At 35.2% G+C, this 16,411-nt stretch overlaps 1 protein-coding gene across 8 annotated transcripts in view; it reads right to left on the reverse strand.

The window, feature by feature from the left end:
- ROBO2 (roundabout guidance receptor 2) overlaps positions 1-16,411 on the reverse strand; it is a 584,098-nt gene that overhangs the window by 159,663 nt on the left and 408,024 nt on the right. For all 8 annotated transcript variants that reach the window (XM_037525707.2, XM_054700707.1, XM_054700705.1 and 5 more), the window contains exons 3-4: positions 9,937-10,094; positions 7,739-7,859 (exon numbers count right to left, since the gene is read on the reverse strand). In XM_037525707.2, the coding sequence (XP_037381604.2) occupies positions 7,739-7,859; positions 9,937-10,094 (279 nt within the window). The remainder of the gene's footprint in view (positions 1-7,738; positions 7,860-9,936; positions 10,095-16,411) is intronic.

A 16,411-nucleotide genomic window follows, 5' to 3' on the forward strand; every position in this document is an offset into this window, starting at 1 on the left:
TGTCTCTTTGGCTAGAGAATGCTGTCAGGATCCTAGAGTGTCTCTGGTTATCATATGTGGTCCACATCCCATTGTTTTACATGGAGACTTGTGGAAGCACCTAATTTATAATTTAAAGAAGAAGCAAGATATGGGGAACCCTATTGCTCTTCTGATGAACTCAGCAGGGATGGAGAACTTCCAAAAGTACCTTCCCTATTCCCTTCTGCCCTCAAGCAGTGTCCAGTTGCTTAGCAACTGGATAACCACAGACAGGCTGTGGTATAGAATTTTTGGAAGTCACATTGGCTCACAGTAGAAAATGTAATTCAATTGATAGAGAAAGAAAGCAGACAATGCAAAAAACAATTCAGGTGGAAGTAATCTGCATGCAAATGGCACATCAAGATGGATTTTCTACCTTAGTATCTTACCTAGTCCCTTCCAAAAAAGTAACATCAAAATTTACTGATCTATTGGAGTTTGGTAACAACCTTTAGAGTGTTTTTCTGAGAATTTCCAAAGCACTTATTACAGCAAGTATCTCTAAATTGTTGTACTCATTGTTCCAATTGTTTTCTGCTAATTACACCAACCTTACCTTCTACTTTGCAATTTTAACTCCCGATAAAAAGACAGTATGTTTTCCTCACATTTATTTCAATGGAAAGAAATTTTTGTAGGAATCGCTTTCCAGTTTCCTTAAGTAGACATTATTTCCTGAAAATCTGAGAATTGGAATCTTGATTATTAAAGACTGAAAAAGATGTATTTTTAAATGTTTTGCCTTTGTGTTGACTATTATCATAACTCAAACATGAAACCATGCCTGTTCATACACATGTTATACAAGTCACAAGAAAATGTCTTGGTCTATAGTTTTGTGTCAAAATTATCTAAAAAACACCCCATAATGTTAACGAATTCAAAAGTAAAATTATAATCACGCAGTAAGTTGATACATGATCACATTCAACATCCATTAATGCCCCATGGAGCCTGTACTCCATGAAGTTCTGCACAATTAAAATAAATATATATGAAACATCCTGAACTATGGAATAATGAGCAAACAATCTTGAAGCATGTCAAACTAAGGTCACTAATTTTTCCATGTTAACACCTTATGTCTGAACACATATTGAATAACAGGAGGAGAAATCTCCAGGGCTGTTTGCTGACTGCTTATCAATTAGATTAGAGTCCCTCTGAATGTCCTGATCCCTAATTATATAGCTGTGGAGTGATCAGAGGCAAGTCCCTGCCAATGTAATTAACATTTTTTTTAATGTGAGATTAACTGGATTTGAATCACCTGCATATCTTGCTTACAAGGTTAATCTCTCTTGAGACAGTAGTGTTGTTTGGCAGTGTGGTACTATGTAAAGCACAGCTTTCAAGTAGTCAGGTCAATTTAGTTCCAAATTGGCATTCTGGAAAATCCAACTCTGTATGTGACTGTAATAAAATCAAATGCCAAGTCTCACACAGTTATGTCAATAATATTCAGAAAGGAAAATATTCAATTTAACACAAAATATATCATAAATCTGAAATGGCGTTGCATAATATCTCCCAAGTTTCTTATTTACATGCTACACTGAAATAACTTAAGTACCCAGTGAACAAATTTCTCTTTTCAACTGTACTTATTCTGAACATATCTGTAAAACTGGCAATGAGTGTGCTGTGATAGCTATTTCTAGGACAACATTAACAATTTTAAAATAAACTTCACTTGACATTATAAAAGTAGTGTTATGGCAATAATTACATAGGTAGAGTTCTTTAAGACTTGTAAGACCAATACATGCAATAAAGAGACATTAGAACCGATCACTGCTTATAAACCTTAACTTCAGCTGACACAGAAAGACCTGTCATGCTGTAGTGTCTATTAAATTGAGACATCAGATGGCTTGCTCTAGTATAAATTCTTTTTATTTAACTGGGCAAGTTTAGGTAACAGGGGTTATGATAGCCACTGACTGTGAATTATTGTGTCCTTCCAAAACAGACTGAAAGATAATGATCAGTCTGTCTGCAGTTAAATAAAGCCTGGTTGCATTAACTTCTTCTCTTGCCAAGAATTTTCTTTGTCTTAGAGAAATCATCACGCAAAGGAAAGAAGAAACATAGGTAAGTACTCTTAGAGGAAACAAAAATCTCTCTCTTTCCATGTTGCAGAGGGAAAGTGTCATGTTATTGCTGATAACATGGTATGATAGTACTGCTGAGAACAAATGACCTATATATGCATGTCACTATTACATTTAAGTATTTAAATAGGACTTGGATCTGTCAGTGCTCATGAGATATTTGTTAAATGAGTGAATTAAGAAATATTTTGCTGTTTTTAAAGTTTGCAAATAAATATTATATAAAATTATATTACATTTAATAGCCATCTTTATTTTAATAACATCTTATGCAATGAAATCTTAACTGAAGGTTACAGTTTTTTAGTAAAATGTTCCTATTTCCTAAGATTTGGTTCTGAAATATCTTCATCATTTCTTAACGCTGGATATTTCAACTACACTCAGCTTATCAACTATTAGTGCTCATCCAATAACTGAAATCTTAAGTCCCAACCTCTGTCCTCATCCCTTGAGAATTGTCCATTGCCAGGATGATTCTCCCGTGAAAATCATCACTGAAACAGTAGTCTTTCTAATGAACAACAATTAAATATTAATGAAGAATAATAAAACATTTGCCATTTGAAGAAAGCCTCCAGTGCAAGAGACAGAGAGTAATGTTGAGAAGAGGGAGAAGAAACTTAGAAACAATAGAAGCAGAATACATCACAAGAAAATTTTATTTAAGAGTGTTATTAAAATCTTGAGACACAAGAGAAGTTAAAACATTCATGAAACAAGAACAGAGTACTATAAATAAGGAAGAAAGAGAGACTATAAAGGGCAAAGGAACTTTAACATGGGTGAATACATTTGACATGGAAATGGAGTAGAAAAATGGAGAGGTTATTTTAGAGAGGGATTGCTTAATAAGAGTCTAGTAAGTAAAAGAGAAAAGTACCAAGCCAAGTTAGAATTTGAAATATTTCAGAGATACAGAACAAAAAGGCTCTAAGATAAAAAAAAATGAAAAGTGCTCACATGTATAGAGATCAGAAGACAGTAGACTTATCAAGGGTAACAGTGATAACTATATATTAGAGGGTGACTTTAATATTCTGAATTAAAATGATTTTAAAAATAAAATTCTACAGGGGCCTCCCTGATGGCTCAAGGGTTAAAATCTCAGTGCTACCAAGCTATTGCCAGCCACTGCAGTATGAGTTCTATTCCTGCCAGGGAGTTAACCCACATGGCAGAGCAGACCTCTCCTGTCTCATCCACTGCTCCCCTCATCAGTGTATTTCAGTAGATCCGCCTGTTCTGCTCCCCACTCTATCTCTGGTGAATCCACTCACCCCCTGCACCTATGGCCTACACCCCAGTTCTTGTATGCATAAATAAAAATAAAAAAGTAGACTTTTATAACCAAAGTATTAATTAAATTTTTAATAAAGACACTTTGGTCTGTAATGTACTTGAGGCTCCACTCAAGCAGAAGGCAGGAGAGAAATATTGTGCAGAATATAGGAGTTAACTAAGAAAGAACTGACTATGGAACACAGGAAATAGAATCCATAATTGAAGAAAAGGGTAAGTGAATACCAGGATGGCATTTCTCAAGCAGATCTAAGTGGCATTCAGTCTAGTCAAAATGGGCAGGAGTCCCCCAGTGGAACTAAGTAGTTAATCCAATTTATAGGATTTTAAATGTGCAGTAGAGATTTCAAGAAAAATTTACAACAGATATATAGAAAAACAAATAAAAGAAAAAACATTTATTATTAATTCAAAGAAAGCAGATATAATGGTAGAAAATAAATGCCACTTAGCTCACAGTTGACAATATTTACATGATTACATTAATTCATATGACCAAAATTTCTAAAGCCAATATAATAGGAGAACAAAAGGAAGGGAAAGTAAAGATGAGAAGAGGGGAAAGAGGATATAGGAGTCAAATAATCTTTCAAAATAGGAAGTCAAAATAATGAATAAATTTGCATAATAAGCAAATGCATATGGAAATAAATCCCACAACAGAAAGATAAAATAGGCTCACAAAGATGTTCAAAGATGAGAAGTGTGAGTGTGAGTGTGTGTGTGTGTATGTGTGTGTTTGGGAAGGCAAAATATTTCTGTATTTCATTATGTTTTTGTAATACTAATAATTTGTATTTGAAATGAAGCATGCAATTTTTTTTTCTGTGTTACTCTGAAAAAGCATTTGAAAAATTCAATTTGTTTTTGGCTGATTATTTTTTTAAAAGATTTTATTTATTTATTTATACAAGGACTGGGTACAGTCAGAAGTGCGGGAGGGTGAGAGGATTCACCAGAGACAGTGGGGAACAGAACAGGCAGACTGATGAAGTACACTGCTGAGGGGAGCAGCAAAGTCTGTGCGCCATGTGGGACCTTTGAACCAGCGCTGCAGAGGATGCGGGGAGCTTCGCAGCCCAGTGCTCAACCACTGCGCCACCACGGGAGGCCCAGTTTTTAGTTGATTATTAATGACAGTTAATTTTGAACAAGGGATATCCCAATAATTAGATATTTAATTATAAACTTTAACTATACTTTCTGTCTCTTCAGAATCTTTAGAGTATAATTAACATAAGTGAAGTGCTATCTAGGGTTCTCATTGAAATTTTCAGACAGTGCCAGAGATTTTAGTGTCCATTTAGGATTTGATAATTATTTCTGATATTTAGACAAGGTCCTGCCCACTTAATTAGGATATTATTCTATGGACAGCAAATAATAAAGAAGGACAAACAGAAAAGTGATTTATTGAAGATGGCTCAGAAATATTTTTAAAGTTGAGCTATACTGATCATGTTTTTGCCTACAGGCAAGATTTATATACCATTTTTATGTATAAGTTCTGATTTTTAATTAAAGTAACATTGCATCATTATAAAATTTTCAGGTGTACATCATTATAAATCAATATTTTAAGTTCACCAATCAAGTCTAATTCTATTCTTCACCATATAATGGATCCCTTTAATACAATATATCAACTGCAGCTTTCAAACTAAAATACTTCCAAGTCTAAGCTCACTTATTTAAAAAATCAAAATACTGGCAGATCACTCTCGTATACTCTTGTATAGGCAAGAACCTTTTATTCTTTCCACTGTATTTCTTGCCATTTATAAGTGAATTTTCTGAACAAGTATATATTACCAGTTACTTTTTCAGTATAAACATCTTGAAGTAAAGACTGAGCTTCAAGGATATTTTTAAATGTCCCATAGCTACAGTGGTTACAGGAGCCAGATTGTTTAAAGTAGAATTGTTGCTACATGAAAATAAAATTGAAAAGGAGGGGAAAATGTAATGATGTTTATATTTGTAAAACTTAGGTCAGAAATAATAGTATTTGCCAATGAGGAAATATAATGAGGTTTATAAGCAAAAATTGTACTGGGATCCAAGAACACCAAAGAAATGCAGATTTCATACCATACTGGTTGTGTTTATGTCATCAAGCATACTATTTATTTTTATATTACTATGCATTGGGGAATCAAGCTGCAGAAGGAGTCTCTTTCATGCAAAACTTGTCATATCCTTGACTTGGCTCATCACTACAACATTTATGTTTTATTTCTGGGTTTAGGTGTTGTTTTTTTTTTTAACCAATAATGGGATTTTTATTTTTTTCCCTCAACTTAATTTTGTATTTATAAACCCTTAGGTCAATTTTGACTAGTTTATACCATCCGATCACTGTTTCTCAGCTTCCTAAATCAATTCGTCCTGAGGTACTGCCTCTAGAACAAATTCAATCTCTTTGGTTTATGGCTATTTTCAAAATAATTTAGAAGTTCTCCTGTAACTCCTGACATGTTTAGGGATCTCCTGCAGTTCTTGTCATGACTTTAGGGAAAGTATGATAAATATTTCATGACACAGGCACATTATTGGTAAGTCTGATTGCTTGGTAATGACATTAAATCCTTTCAATTTCTTTCTAAAGGCAGAATTTACCAGTGTAATGCAACATTTTCTACTCCAAAGCTTATGCTCTAGAAAAAAAAAAAATAGCAATGTATGTTTCTTTAAATAGAATAGCTGTACTTGTTGGTTTTCAATGTTAATGTTCAGTGGCCACTAATTTTATATCTTTCCAGGCAAAACTGTATTTTTTCCATTACAGACAAAGCATATTTTGGGACCCTTCTAGATGACTGAATGAAATTTAAGGCAAACTGATACTTGTCTGAACTCTGCAGTACAGAAATGTACATGCATATTTTGAACAATTTTATTTTATTTTTAATTTTATTTAGGCATATAAGATCTGGGTGGTAGGCCAGTGATGGGCGGGGTGTGGTAGTGGTGTTGAGAGGATTCATCAGAGAAGAGTGGGGAACAGAACAAGCAGACTAACTGAAATACTGAGGGGAGCAGCAGGTGAGAGGGGGGAGGTCTGCTGTGCCATGTGGGTTAGCTCCCTGACCAGGGCTTGAACTCATGCCCACAGTGGCTGGTGCTAGCTTGTTAGTGCTGAGACTTTAACCCGTGCACCACCAGGGAGGCCCTGAACAATTTCATTTTTATAGTCAATGCCTTTAACAAATTATGGCATTTCTCCTGGCTTTGTCATTTGGGACTTCAAGCTGCTTAGTGTCCACCAAGAGTATTACCAGTGATTACTCCAGAGACCTACACTTCAGTACACAATCATCATGCTCTGAATGGATGTAAACCATAATAGGGTTTCTGAATGATAGCATTTCCCAAACTGCAACACAGGCCTTTTTAGGAACCTATGCAGGATTTTGATGCTACCTGTGGGCATGTCTTGTGGTGAAGGATGCATCCTTTCATGCACAGAAGCAGAAGATTATTTTACAAGCATAAACATCATAATTATCTTTTTGAAAAAAAATCAAATTTTTTTCTGCAACAGTTAAATCTTTTACTAAGGTTTACTTAGGTCAATACACAGAGAGACAAAACCACCTGTGTGTATGTGTCTGTATGTGTGAGAGAGAGAATATGCAATACATATCTCTATCCAGATATCTGGATGGGATTTTGATGTCTACTAAGTTAATGTTTCATTTTGCAATACCTTCAGGATTTCTCCAATTTCCTATCAGTGTATTTCTTTTTTAGTCTTTCACACTGCATTATAGTATTCCCTTTACTTTTGTTTATTTGTTCCAAATTTTCTCTTTTATAATGCTTTCTCCATTTCTATGCTATAGATTTAATCAATTTTTAGCTTATTAGTTGAAATATTCAATCTAAAGAATTCTTAAAATGTCTTTGAACTGCACTCTAATTTTTAAAACACCTAGCAGATAACTTGATATATGTATCACAGTGGAATGACAAACTTCAGACAAATGTAATATTCTAAATAGACTTTCAGAAAGAACATTTTTCATATTCTGATGGAAGGCAAATCCCTATAATTGTGTTACTAAATAAGCTAAATTAATGTTTCAGAAGTTTTGTTTTTCATTCACATCAAAGATTTTATCTGAAAGGCAGAACAAGAAAACCAGACAATTCTAGCATGTCACAACTTATCACGTGTTCTAAGTATCTGTCCCTAACACGGTCTGGTGTCCAGCATGAACAAACTAAAAGCAAAGAAAATAAAAGCAAAGAAAAAGTAGACATAAGTAGCAATTTCCAATTTAAAAGAGTTTTACCAAAGACAGTCAATTCTGCAGGATCACTGTCTCTTTCTCCCACCATGTTGGTACCAACACAGGTATACATCCCTGCATCACTTTTCCTGGTATTGGAGATCATCAGCTTTCCACCACGGATCTGTTAACATGAGGGAAAAGAAAACAGAAAAGAAATTGAACAAGGGAAGAAAACAGGAAAGGAAAAGAAAGATCACTAATATATAATTTTGAACAAGCTTAATTTTACAATGATATGATGTTTTTGAAGAGACACAAGATAAGAATATGTTTTCCTTCATTATTTTTTAATTTCATTGGGAAGCAGAACTCATGTAGATATATTCTCACCAGAGATATTTCAGACTCTGAAACCTGTTATGTCATAGAATAAAAAAATCATCAACGTGTTATCAATTGCATAAGGTAGATCACAATGAATAGTATGTCATAAAAATGACCAGGGAGGACACCCCATTTCTCTTGAACATGAGCCTGGCAGTATGACTTGATTTTACCAGTAGGAGTAAAGCAATGTTTTCACCAGAAGAAAAATATTCTTGCAAAATGGGACTTGCTTTTGTTTGCCACAGTTAGAACTTTGAGATTATTGAGGGGACAAGTCTGAGGTGGAAGACGAGAAGCCATGAAGAGAAGAAACCGAGAAGCGCAGATGAGAGCTAGTCAATTGCCAGACCTGCAAATCATCCTAGAGCGCACAGCGCAGCTGCCAGCATCCCTTTAAACTGGCCACAAACGCAGGAGAAAGCCTGGGAAGGACTAGCTAAGCTGGTCCTGAGCAAAGAACTGTCAGTTTACCATAGTTATCCTGGGCCAAATAAAACAGTGTAAGTCACTATATTTTAGGGGTGCCTTGTTACAAAGAAAAAGCTAAATGATAGAAACATGAGCTAGAAAACCTTTGAACATTGATTTTACTCCGTCACCAGGAGCACATTTTCATATGCTTGTTTCCCAAATGCGGGCCTTTAGAAACCAAATTCCTCTTGGCATGCAGACCTCTCCTGCCACCCGCTGCTACCCTCAGCTGTGTACTTCATCAGTCTGCCTGTTTTGTTCCCTGCTCTGGCTCTACTGAATTCTCTCACCCTCCCGTGCTTCTGAGTGTACCTAGTGCTTGGATAAATAAATTGAAAAAAAAAAAAGAAAGGAAACTAAATTCCTCTTGGCAATGTGAATTTTCAGTATCAACAGTTCAGCCTAGAATTATATGAATTTATGTTGTGATTGCCTGCAAGACTTACCTATTCCTGTGTCATGTTGTGAATGTAAGAAAAGAAAACCTCATTTGTAAGATTTTTTTTTTTTGGGGGGGATAACATGGACTTTTGGTAGAAATGGCACATTTGTTCAGGTAAATGAGACATTATTTTTAAATAAAATATATCCACTCTCAAGTACTGTATACTGAACCTAAAAATTACACAAACATCAAAACGTTGATACATTATCTATTTCAGTGGACTGGGCCTCCCAAATTTCACATACAAATGTTGAGTGAATTCTCTAAAAAAAAAATAAATAAAATGATTGCATGCCATTCCACTTTTTCTACTGCTTTAACTTTTTCTGGGTGTTTCATTTTGAATATTAATCAGCCACTGAACCTCATCATCAATTTCCTTTGAAAACAGTCTATTTTTCTACATGAACAAAACTGCATAAACAGTCACTTGTATTTTGATTTTCCTTATCTGTTAAATTTTGAAAATAATTCACGCATAAAATTCTAGTTATAAATATTAATAATTGGAAAGTGTTTGAAATGTTCATTAACTTAAATTATGTCCTCTCATAATAAATTTTGGAAATAGTACTAAAAGAAATGTTCCAGTTAACATGGTTTATGGCCATCATTTACACTTTAACACACATGTACTGCATGATCAATAGATGCATTTGGAGATCTTAAAAAAAGCTAAAACATCAATATTCTACTGCAAAGATGTATTTCCATATTCAGATTGGTGTAATTTTTCATATATCATGTACATTTGAATTATATAATATTTGTCTCTTGGCGGCTTCATGCCAAAGTTTTGGTTTTTGTTTACCATTTTTCAGTCCTTTCCTTACAGTGTAAATGCAACTAGCATTCAAATATAGTTGTATAATTTTGCTAACAATAAGTAAAAGATTAAAATACATCCATTGTAAGATTTGATATTCAGTCTCTGTACACATTTAATTTAACTCACACTTATTCTTTCTTCCTTGTCATCGATTCGAACTTTGTCTTTTTTCCAGTAGATGGTGGGTTCTGGGTGTCCCCGGGGAGGCTGACACTCCAGAATTGCGGGCTCTCCAGCTGCCACTACTACATCTGTGGGATTTTGCCGGAAGTCATCTCGTAACACTAAAGAAAAAGAATTGTAGTAAAGAAAATTCAGAAACAATCGTTTTTTCCCCTAATGAATGTATTATTCATTTATTATATAACAATTAGTTCTGAAAGTCCACTTTGGAAGACATCACTTAAGATTCTATAGATGATTCGACAAATGGCATAATCCAAACCTATTTTCCAACAACTTTTTTATGTAACCTTTGTGGAGCCTTTCACTGCCATGATTTGTCTCTGGAAAATCTTTATGGACAACATCATTTGTTACATTAGGAAAAATAATTAAGTGCACTTGTTAGGCACAGAAAAAAATGGTGATATGCACAAACTGTAATACTTTGAACATACATTTGAATTTAAGCAGTTTAAATAACTAGTGTTTCAGATAATGTTAAAACAGACTCCAAAAACAGTTTTTACATCTCTTTTCTTTCAAATACACTGGGGGGGGGGACAACAACTTCCTTCTCATTTCTTCAGCAATAAGGTTCATGACTATAAGTATAACTTTCTTTTTCAAAGAGTAACGTTTACACTAAAAGTCCCGGAGACATTTACTGAGAACATCGCGCTAAGTATCTTAAATACTCAAGAAACATCCTAAATGCTCATGATTAGTGGAATGGCTAGATGATCACATACTTATGCCGTTTAATATGATTCAAAAATTGAGATAAATCTAAGAAAAATAAGATGAGAAATATTCATGATACAGTTTTGAAATAAAAACTCAAGGTAAAAAAAAACCCTGTACCATGTGGTCCTATTTTCTATAAAGAGAAAACACATATTCATGTATGTATGTAAATACATTAAAATGAAGTGTCAAATTATACTAAAAGCCTGAATCAAGTCACATGCACATGGCCTGTGAGCATGTGTGCATGTCAGTCTGGGAGGGAAAGTGGGGTGAGAACCCTTTGAGAAAGCCCTTTCTGGTGACATGAATATGGACAAGATCCACACTGTTTTCATTACACTTCAGAAGATAGACTCATTGTTCACCCTTGTAACGCACTAGCACCCACATACACAGGGCTACATTTTCATTCTCTCTGCATCTCCACCTGCCGAGCGACATCTGGGCAGCGTGACATTCAGAGCAGAGATATCCCTTATAGCAGTTTTGCCAGTCTGAACTTCCCCTCCTTTCATTAGGAGAACAGCAGGTTGGACCTCCGTTGTAACCTCCGAAAATCTGGCACGCCAGGCTCTCCAAATGTCACCTATCTATCTGTGTGTACTTTTCCTTTGCTGGCAAGATGAAAAGCCTGGAGACACGAGTCAGCCCTATCAGATTGCAGAACACTGGGCTTTTTTTAACAAATAAGGGTTATGTCTATTTGGGGGTAAACATTCCCCAAAAAGGAGTTGAAACCATCTAAGCCTCAAGTTTTTCTACCTTTCCTAATTGCCAGTCTTTTCTTATTCTCTGATATAACACCACTGACAAGTTTGTTTCCTAACTGTACATAGTGGTAAAACAAACGCACACACATACATACATTTTCTCTCTCTCTCTCATATATAAAATATATATGTGTGTGAGTCTAGAGAGATAGATAGACAGAGAGACATAAATTTGCCAAGCTTTTTGAAATCAAAATTAGGCAGCTTCTGCTGGCCTGTAATATAAATCACCCACTACAAGAGGGGATTGATTCAAACCAACCCCGTTGGTGTCCAGTAATGAGACCACTTCAACACTCTGCTTCTTTTTGAGCCAAGTCTCTAGGTTAATTGTCACTCTCCAAATAAATAAAAATTCCCTGTACAGAAAATAGCTCCAGAGAGACAACTGAGAGATTTTAGGGCTTTCTTTTCTTGTCTCTTACAACACAGCCTTTTACACAGTTTTCCATTTTAATGAAGTCATGGCCTTTTATGAGATTAGAACATCTTGTCTACTATTGGCAGAGCAATAAGAAAGAATTCAGCACAAATTGCTCACTCTCAGCTTATAAGCTGATTAATATACTGCTTTTGCTGCTAAGAAGCTGCATTCCAGTTTAGCATGGTGAACTGCACATTTTTTTGGTTCTCTTGTCTAACTGGCAAGTAAGGTGTGACTTATATGCATAAGGATTTGCTTCTGAATGGGCTGAGGAAAGTGTGCATTTAATGCCACTGTCAGGCATGGGGATAAGAATGGGTTAACACTGTGGTTCCCTCTTGCAGGTAAATCCTCTTGGGAGAACTAGCTGGTGAATCATTTATGTTCTAAATACAGAACAGCTGCCTGTTTATGCAATGTTAAGAAGTGTAAAAATATGGCAACAGGGTGGTGATCATCCCTACAATATCCGGTACTGGCAACAAATGGTGTTGTGGCAAGCTTACAATCTGTTCCAAAACGACACATCTGGCCAGTTGAAGGACCTTCTCCAGAACTGGTCTCCTAACAAATGAAATGCCAAAAAGCCTCTGCTCAAATAGTACTTAAGACCATTGCAAATCATTCAGAAACATACTGTTAGATCAATTTGCAACAAGCCAAATTAAGAGGTTAAAAAAAAGGACCTTTGACATCGGGAACAAAAAGGAGAGAAATATCAAAACAAACTAAGAACTGCGACTCTTAAACAATATAACATGTGTTTATAGCATTCACCAAAAAAAAAAAAAAAGAAAAGAAAGAAAATGACTTCAATTTGCAAATGAAGCCAAGAAATCTTACATCAACTGTAATTTCAGGCTTTCAGACTATTCACCCAGAGAGTAGGGTGAGATAATAATATAATTGGTACTGCACCCTCTTCAACTTGCAAAATGCTCTTTGGGGTTTGTATAGTACTCAGTTAATTCATTTTTGCTTAGTGATTCCATTTCTTTTACTCCAAACCTTTAGGGAAATAAAATGTGCTTCTCTTCACTCTTTTGCTCTATTTCTCTTCCCTCCACCCCCAACACTCTTTCTCTCATAAAACACTCAAGAAAAAACTTTTTTTTTTTCCCAGCAAGTTTTAGCACAGTAAACAGAGAAACCTAGTCTTAGAAAAAAGTAAAATCATTTGAACTCTTCCCAAATTGTTAAGAAGCATACATGATTTGATATTTGCTTATGCTTCTGAAGTTTGTATACCACTCACAAACATAAGCAAAGCCAAAAAATATCATTTATCAGTTCAATATCTGTGCAAACAACTCATTTCTATCTTGAATGTTGCCCTGTGCTATACCATATATGATAAAGAATAGATGTTCTCCATAGTAAAGACTTGACAAATATGATGGACATAAGGAAAGAAAATGGTCTTGTAAATGTAGAAAGTTAAGCAAGTCCAAATTGAGTCAATACTTTTTTTCTCCATAAATTTCTATTCTAAAAAGAACATAGAGCTATATTTTCAAGTGTTGTTTGACATGTAAGCCAAAGCAAGGATGTCCTATTATATATATTGATCAAAGTTCCAAAAAGTTCTTTATACTGATGAACCAAAACAAGTCTGATTAAAGTGACAAAAATTAGGAGCAGTAAGTTAAAAATAAAAAAAAAAATAAGATATAGTAGGTACACTTTTATTTTAGTACTTCTTTACAGATCTAAGTTTAGTATACAGGGTTTCAAATATCCATGGGACAAAAATAAATAAAGGAATGTAATTGGCTATAACCCAAAGTTTCATTTCTGTACATGAACTTCACCCACCGATTCATAATAGATCTTGGATTATATTTGCATGCTTTTTACATTGACATGCACTGTGATTTGGGAAGTTATTCTGGAAATTTGGTGTGTTTGATAAAATATACTTCATATTTATGACAGAGATTTGTGACTAATCAATTTTGCAAGCATATATTGAACAATGTCATATACTCAGTACAATCTATACAATTAATATAAAACTAAAATGCATGGATTCAGTCTTCCAACATAGGTCAGATAAATTTTTTCAAAAATGATTCAAGCAGGTCTTTTCCAATATCTATCACCTTGGTATGTGTAACTAGACTCAATCAATGCCCTAACGGTAAGAAGAAGCTTTTACCTTTCCCCTAATCCCTCTGCTTTATTCTTAATCTGATAAGTGATCACTATTCCCTGGAATGACCTAGAAGACTGTCATTTGGGGATCTTACCATATAGGTTTGTCAGTGAGCCTATCCTCTCTATCTGAGAATATCATATTTTTACCTTTAAAGATGAAAACATCACTTCCTCATCAATGAGAAGTACCCTCCTCTTTTCTGGACCCAGGTCCTTTAGCACAGGATATAAACCCAGTAAACCCATTTTACTTTCAAATTGAAAGTCTTCATACATATGTTATTATGTGTTAACTTTTGCTCTAGTAATCTGTCTAGTATTAATGTGTTCATTTGCCCCAACTCAGAAGAACACAGAAGGGTGAGGAATTGACCTGTGTACTGACAAATAGCATGATCTTACCTATAGTGGTAATGACCACTAATGACACCTAATGATGACCCCTCTGTGACCTCTAACGATCATTCCCTCTTAGCATTTATTCCCTGTGTAATTCTCTCCCCTTGACCTTGGGCTGGAGCCAGTGACTTGCCTTTAATGAATAGAATATAACAAAGGGATGGAGGTCACTTCTGAGAATAGGTTATAAAGCATTATAACTGTCATCTTTTACGCTCTCTCTGTTCTTCCACCTCTCTGAATCTCTCTCCCCTCACATGCCCCCCAACCCCCGATCATGCACAATGCCCTGCTGCCAATAGAAAGGCCCACCTAGCAAAGATCTGAAGAGCATTTCCAGTCAACAGCCAGTGAGGAACTAAGGCCCTCAGTCCAACAATATTAGAGGTCCTAAATCCAGCTAAGAACCATGTAATTCTGGGAGGAGAAGTTTTCCCCCAGTGGAGCCTTCATATAAGACTATAGCCCTGACACCACCATTGCAACCTGTAAGAGATATTAATGTAGAGGAATAAAACTCATGTCTACATGATTGACAGTGAGAGAGTAAATATGTACTATTTTAAGCCACTAAATTTTGTAGGAATTTGCTATGCAGCAAAAGCTAACCAATATAATGCCATAAAAGGACTTTCACATTTAGTTGTGCCTTTAGAGCATAATCTGTGACTCCTACTTCCCTTAAAATTCCACATTCATCCACCATTAAGTCCTCATCTTTCTATCCCACATTAATAACTCTCAAGAATTCTTTTTCCTCAGTTAGTAAAGACAAGGTAAATAATTATTCAGTTATTTCCATTTTAGCTTAGTAGAAGAAATTATTAATAACAATGGCATGACACTGTAGAGCAAATGCACTTCTGGAAGATACATTTCTGAACTGCAATTTACACATTCTTTCAAATAGTTACCGGAAATGTGGAGTCTAAAGTTTTTTGATGAAAGAAGTCATACACACCCTTGGATAAAGAAAACCATCCACAACAAACTCAACTGATCACGGGAAAAGTCATTTACAAGTAAATTGTAATTAAAAGTCGGAGTAGCAGCAGTGAAACCTGTCAGCAACCCAGAGCAACAATGAACACAGGGCTTCCTGCCAGCAGGAATTCTCTCTGCATGTGCACATGGACAGACTTCTCAGTAGGATTGAACCCTTATCCCAAATGATGCTTATCTGGTGCCTGGTAGTTTCTAAATACAAAATTTGAGAAAATCTTAAATACTTAGAAAGATACTAAGAAGCCTTCAGCTACACATGTAAATCATATATGAAATTATGCACTGGTTTTCAATAAGAAGTTTCTTAAATTTGCTTTTTTGGATCAGTCAGCAGGCACACATAAGGACACTTTTGATGTCCTATTTTATAAGTAACTGCACTTCTATAACAGCTAGTGTTTAATGAGTACACATTTTGTGCAAAACTTGGCATCACAGATATGCAACAGATCGTTAGAAATGACCTATTGTAGTAGATAAGTACAGAGTTTCAACTCTGTGTGTCTGACACTAGACTCTACATACGATCATTATGCTACACTGATTTGTAACATCACCTGCTTCTATTTATCTTGTCCCTTCTGACCTATTTCAGAATGTTCTTATCTCCTTCTTGAATTATTGCAAGCATGTTCTATTTGGAGTTTTTCTGAGTTCTTTTTTAATCTATCTATTGTAGCTATAATGAGTTTGCTAAAATGCAAATGTGAACATGTCAATTGCCTTTTCACAACTTTTTCAATGGCACTTAAGATAAAATTCTTTCCTTACTATGGTTTCAAATGTTGCTGAGAATCAGGTCCCTGCTTGTATCTCCAAGCTCATCACGGACACGGAGGCTATCCTCACTCCCCAGACATACAGAGTAGTTCTTACTGTACATTAGCATATGCTGGTTTCTGCTTGAAAATCTCTTTCAAATCCCCCTTTTTTC

This window comes from Talpa occidentalis, unplaced genomic scaffold, assembly GCF_014898055.3.
Source record: "Talpa occidentalis isolate TD23 unplaced genomic scaffold, MPIMG_talOcc4v2.1 talOcc4.4, whole genome shotgun sequence".
Classification (NCBI taxonomy): domain Eukaryota; kingdom Metazoa; phylum Chordata; class Mammalia; order Eulipotyphla; family Talpidae; genus Talpa; species Talpa occidentalis.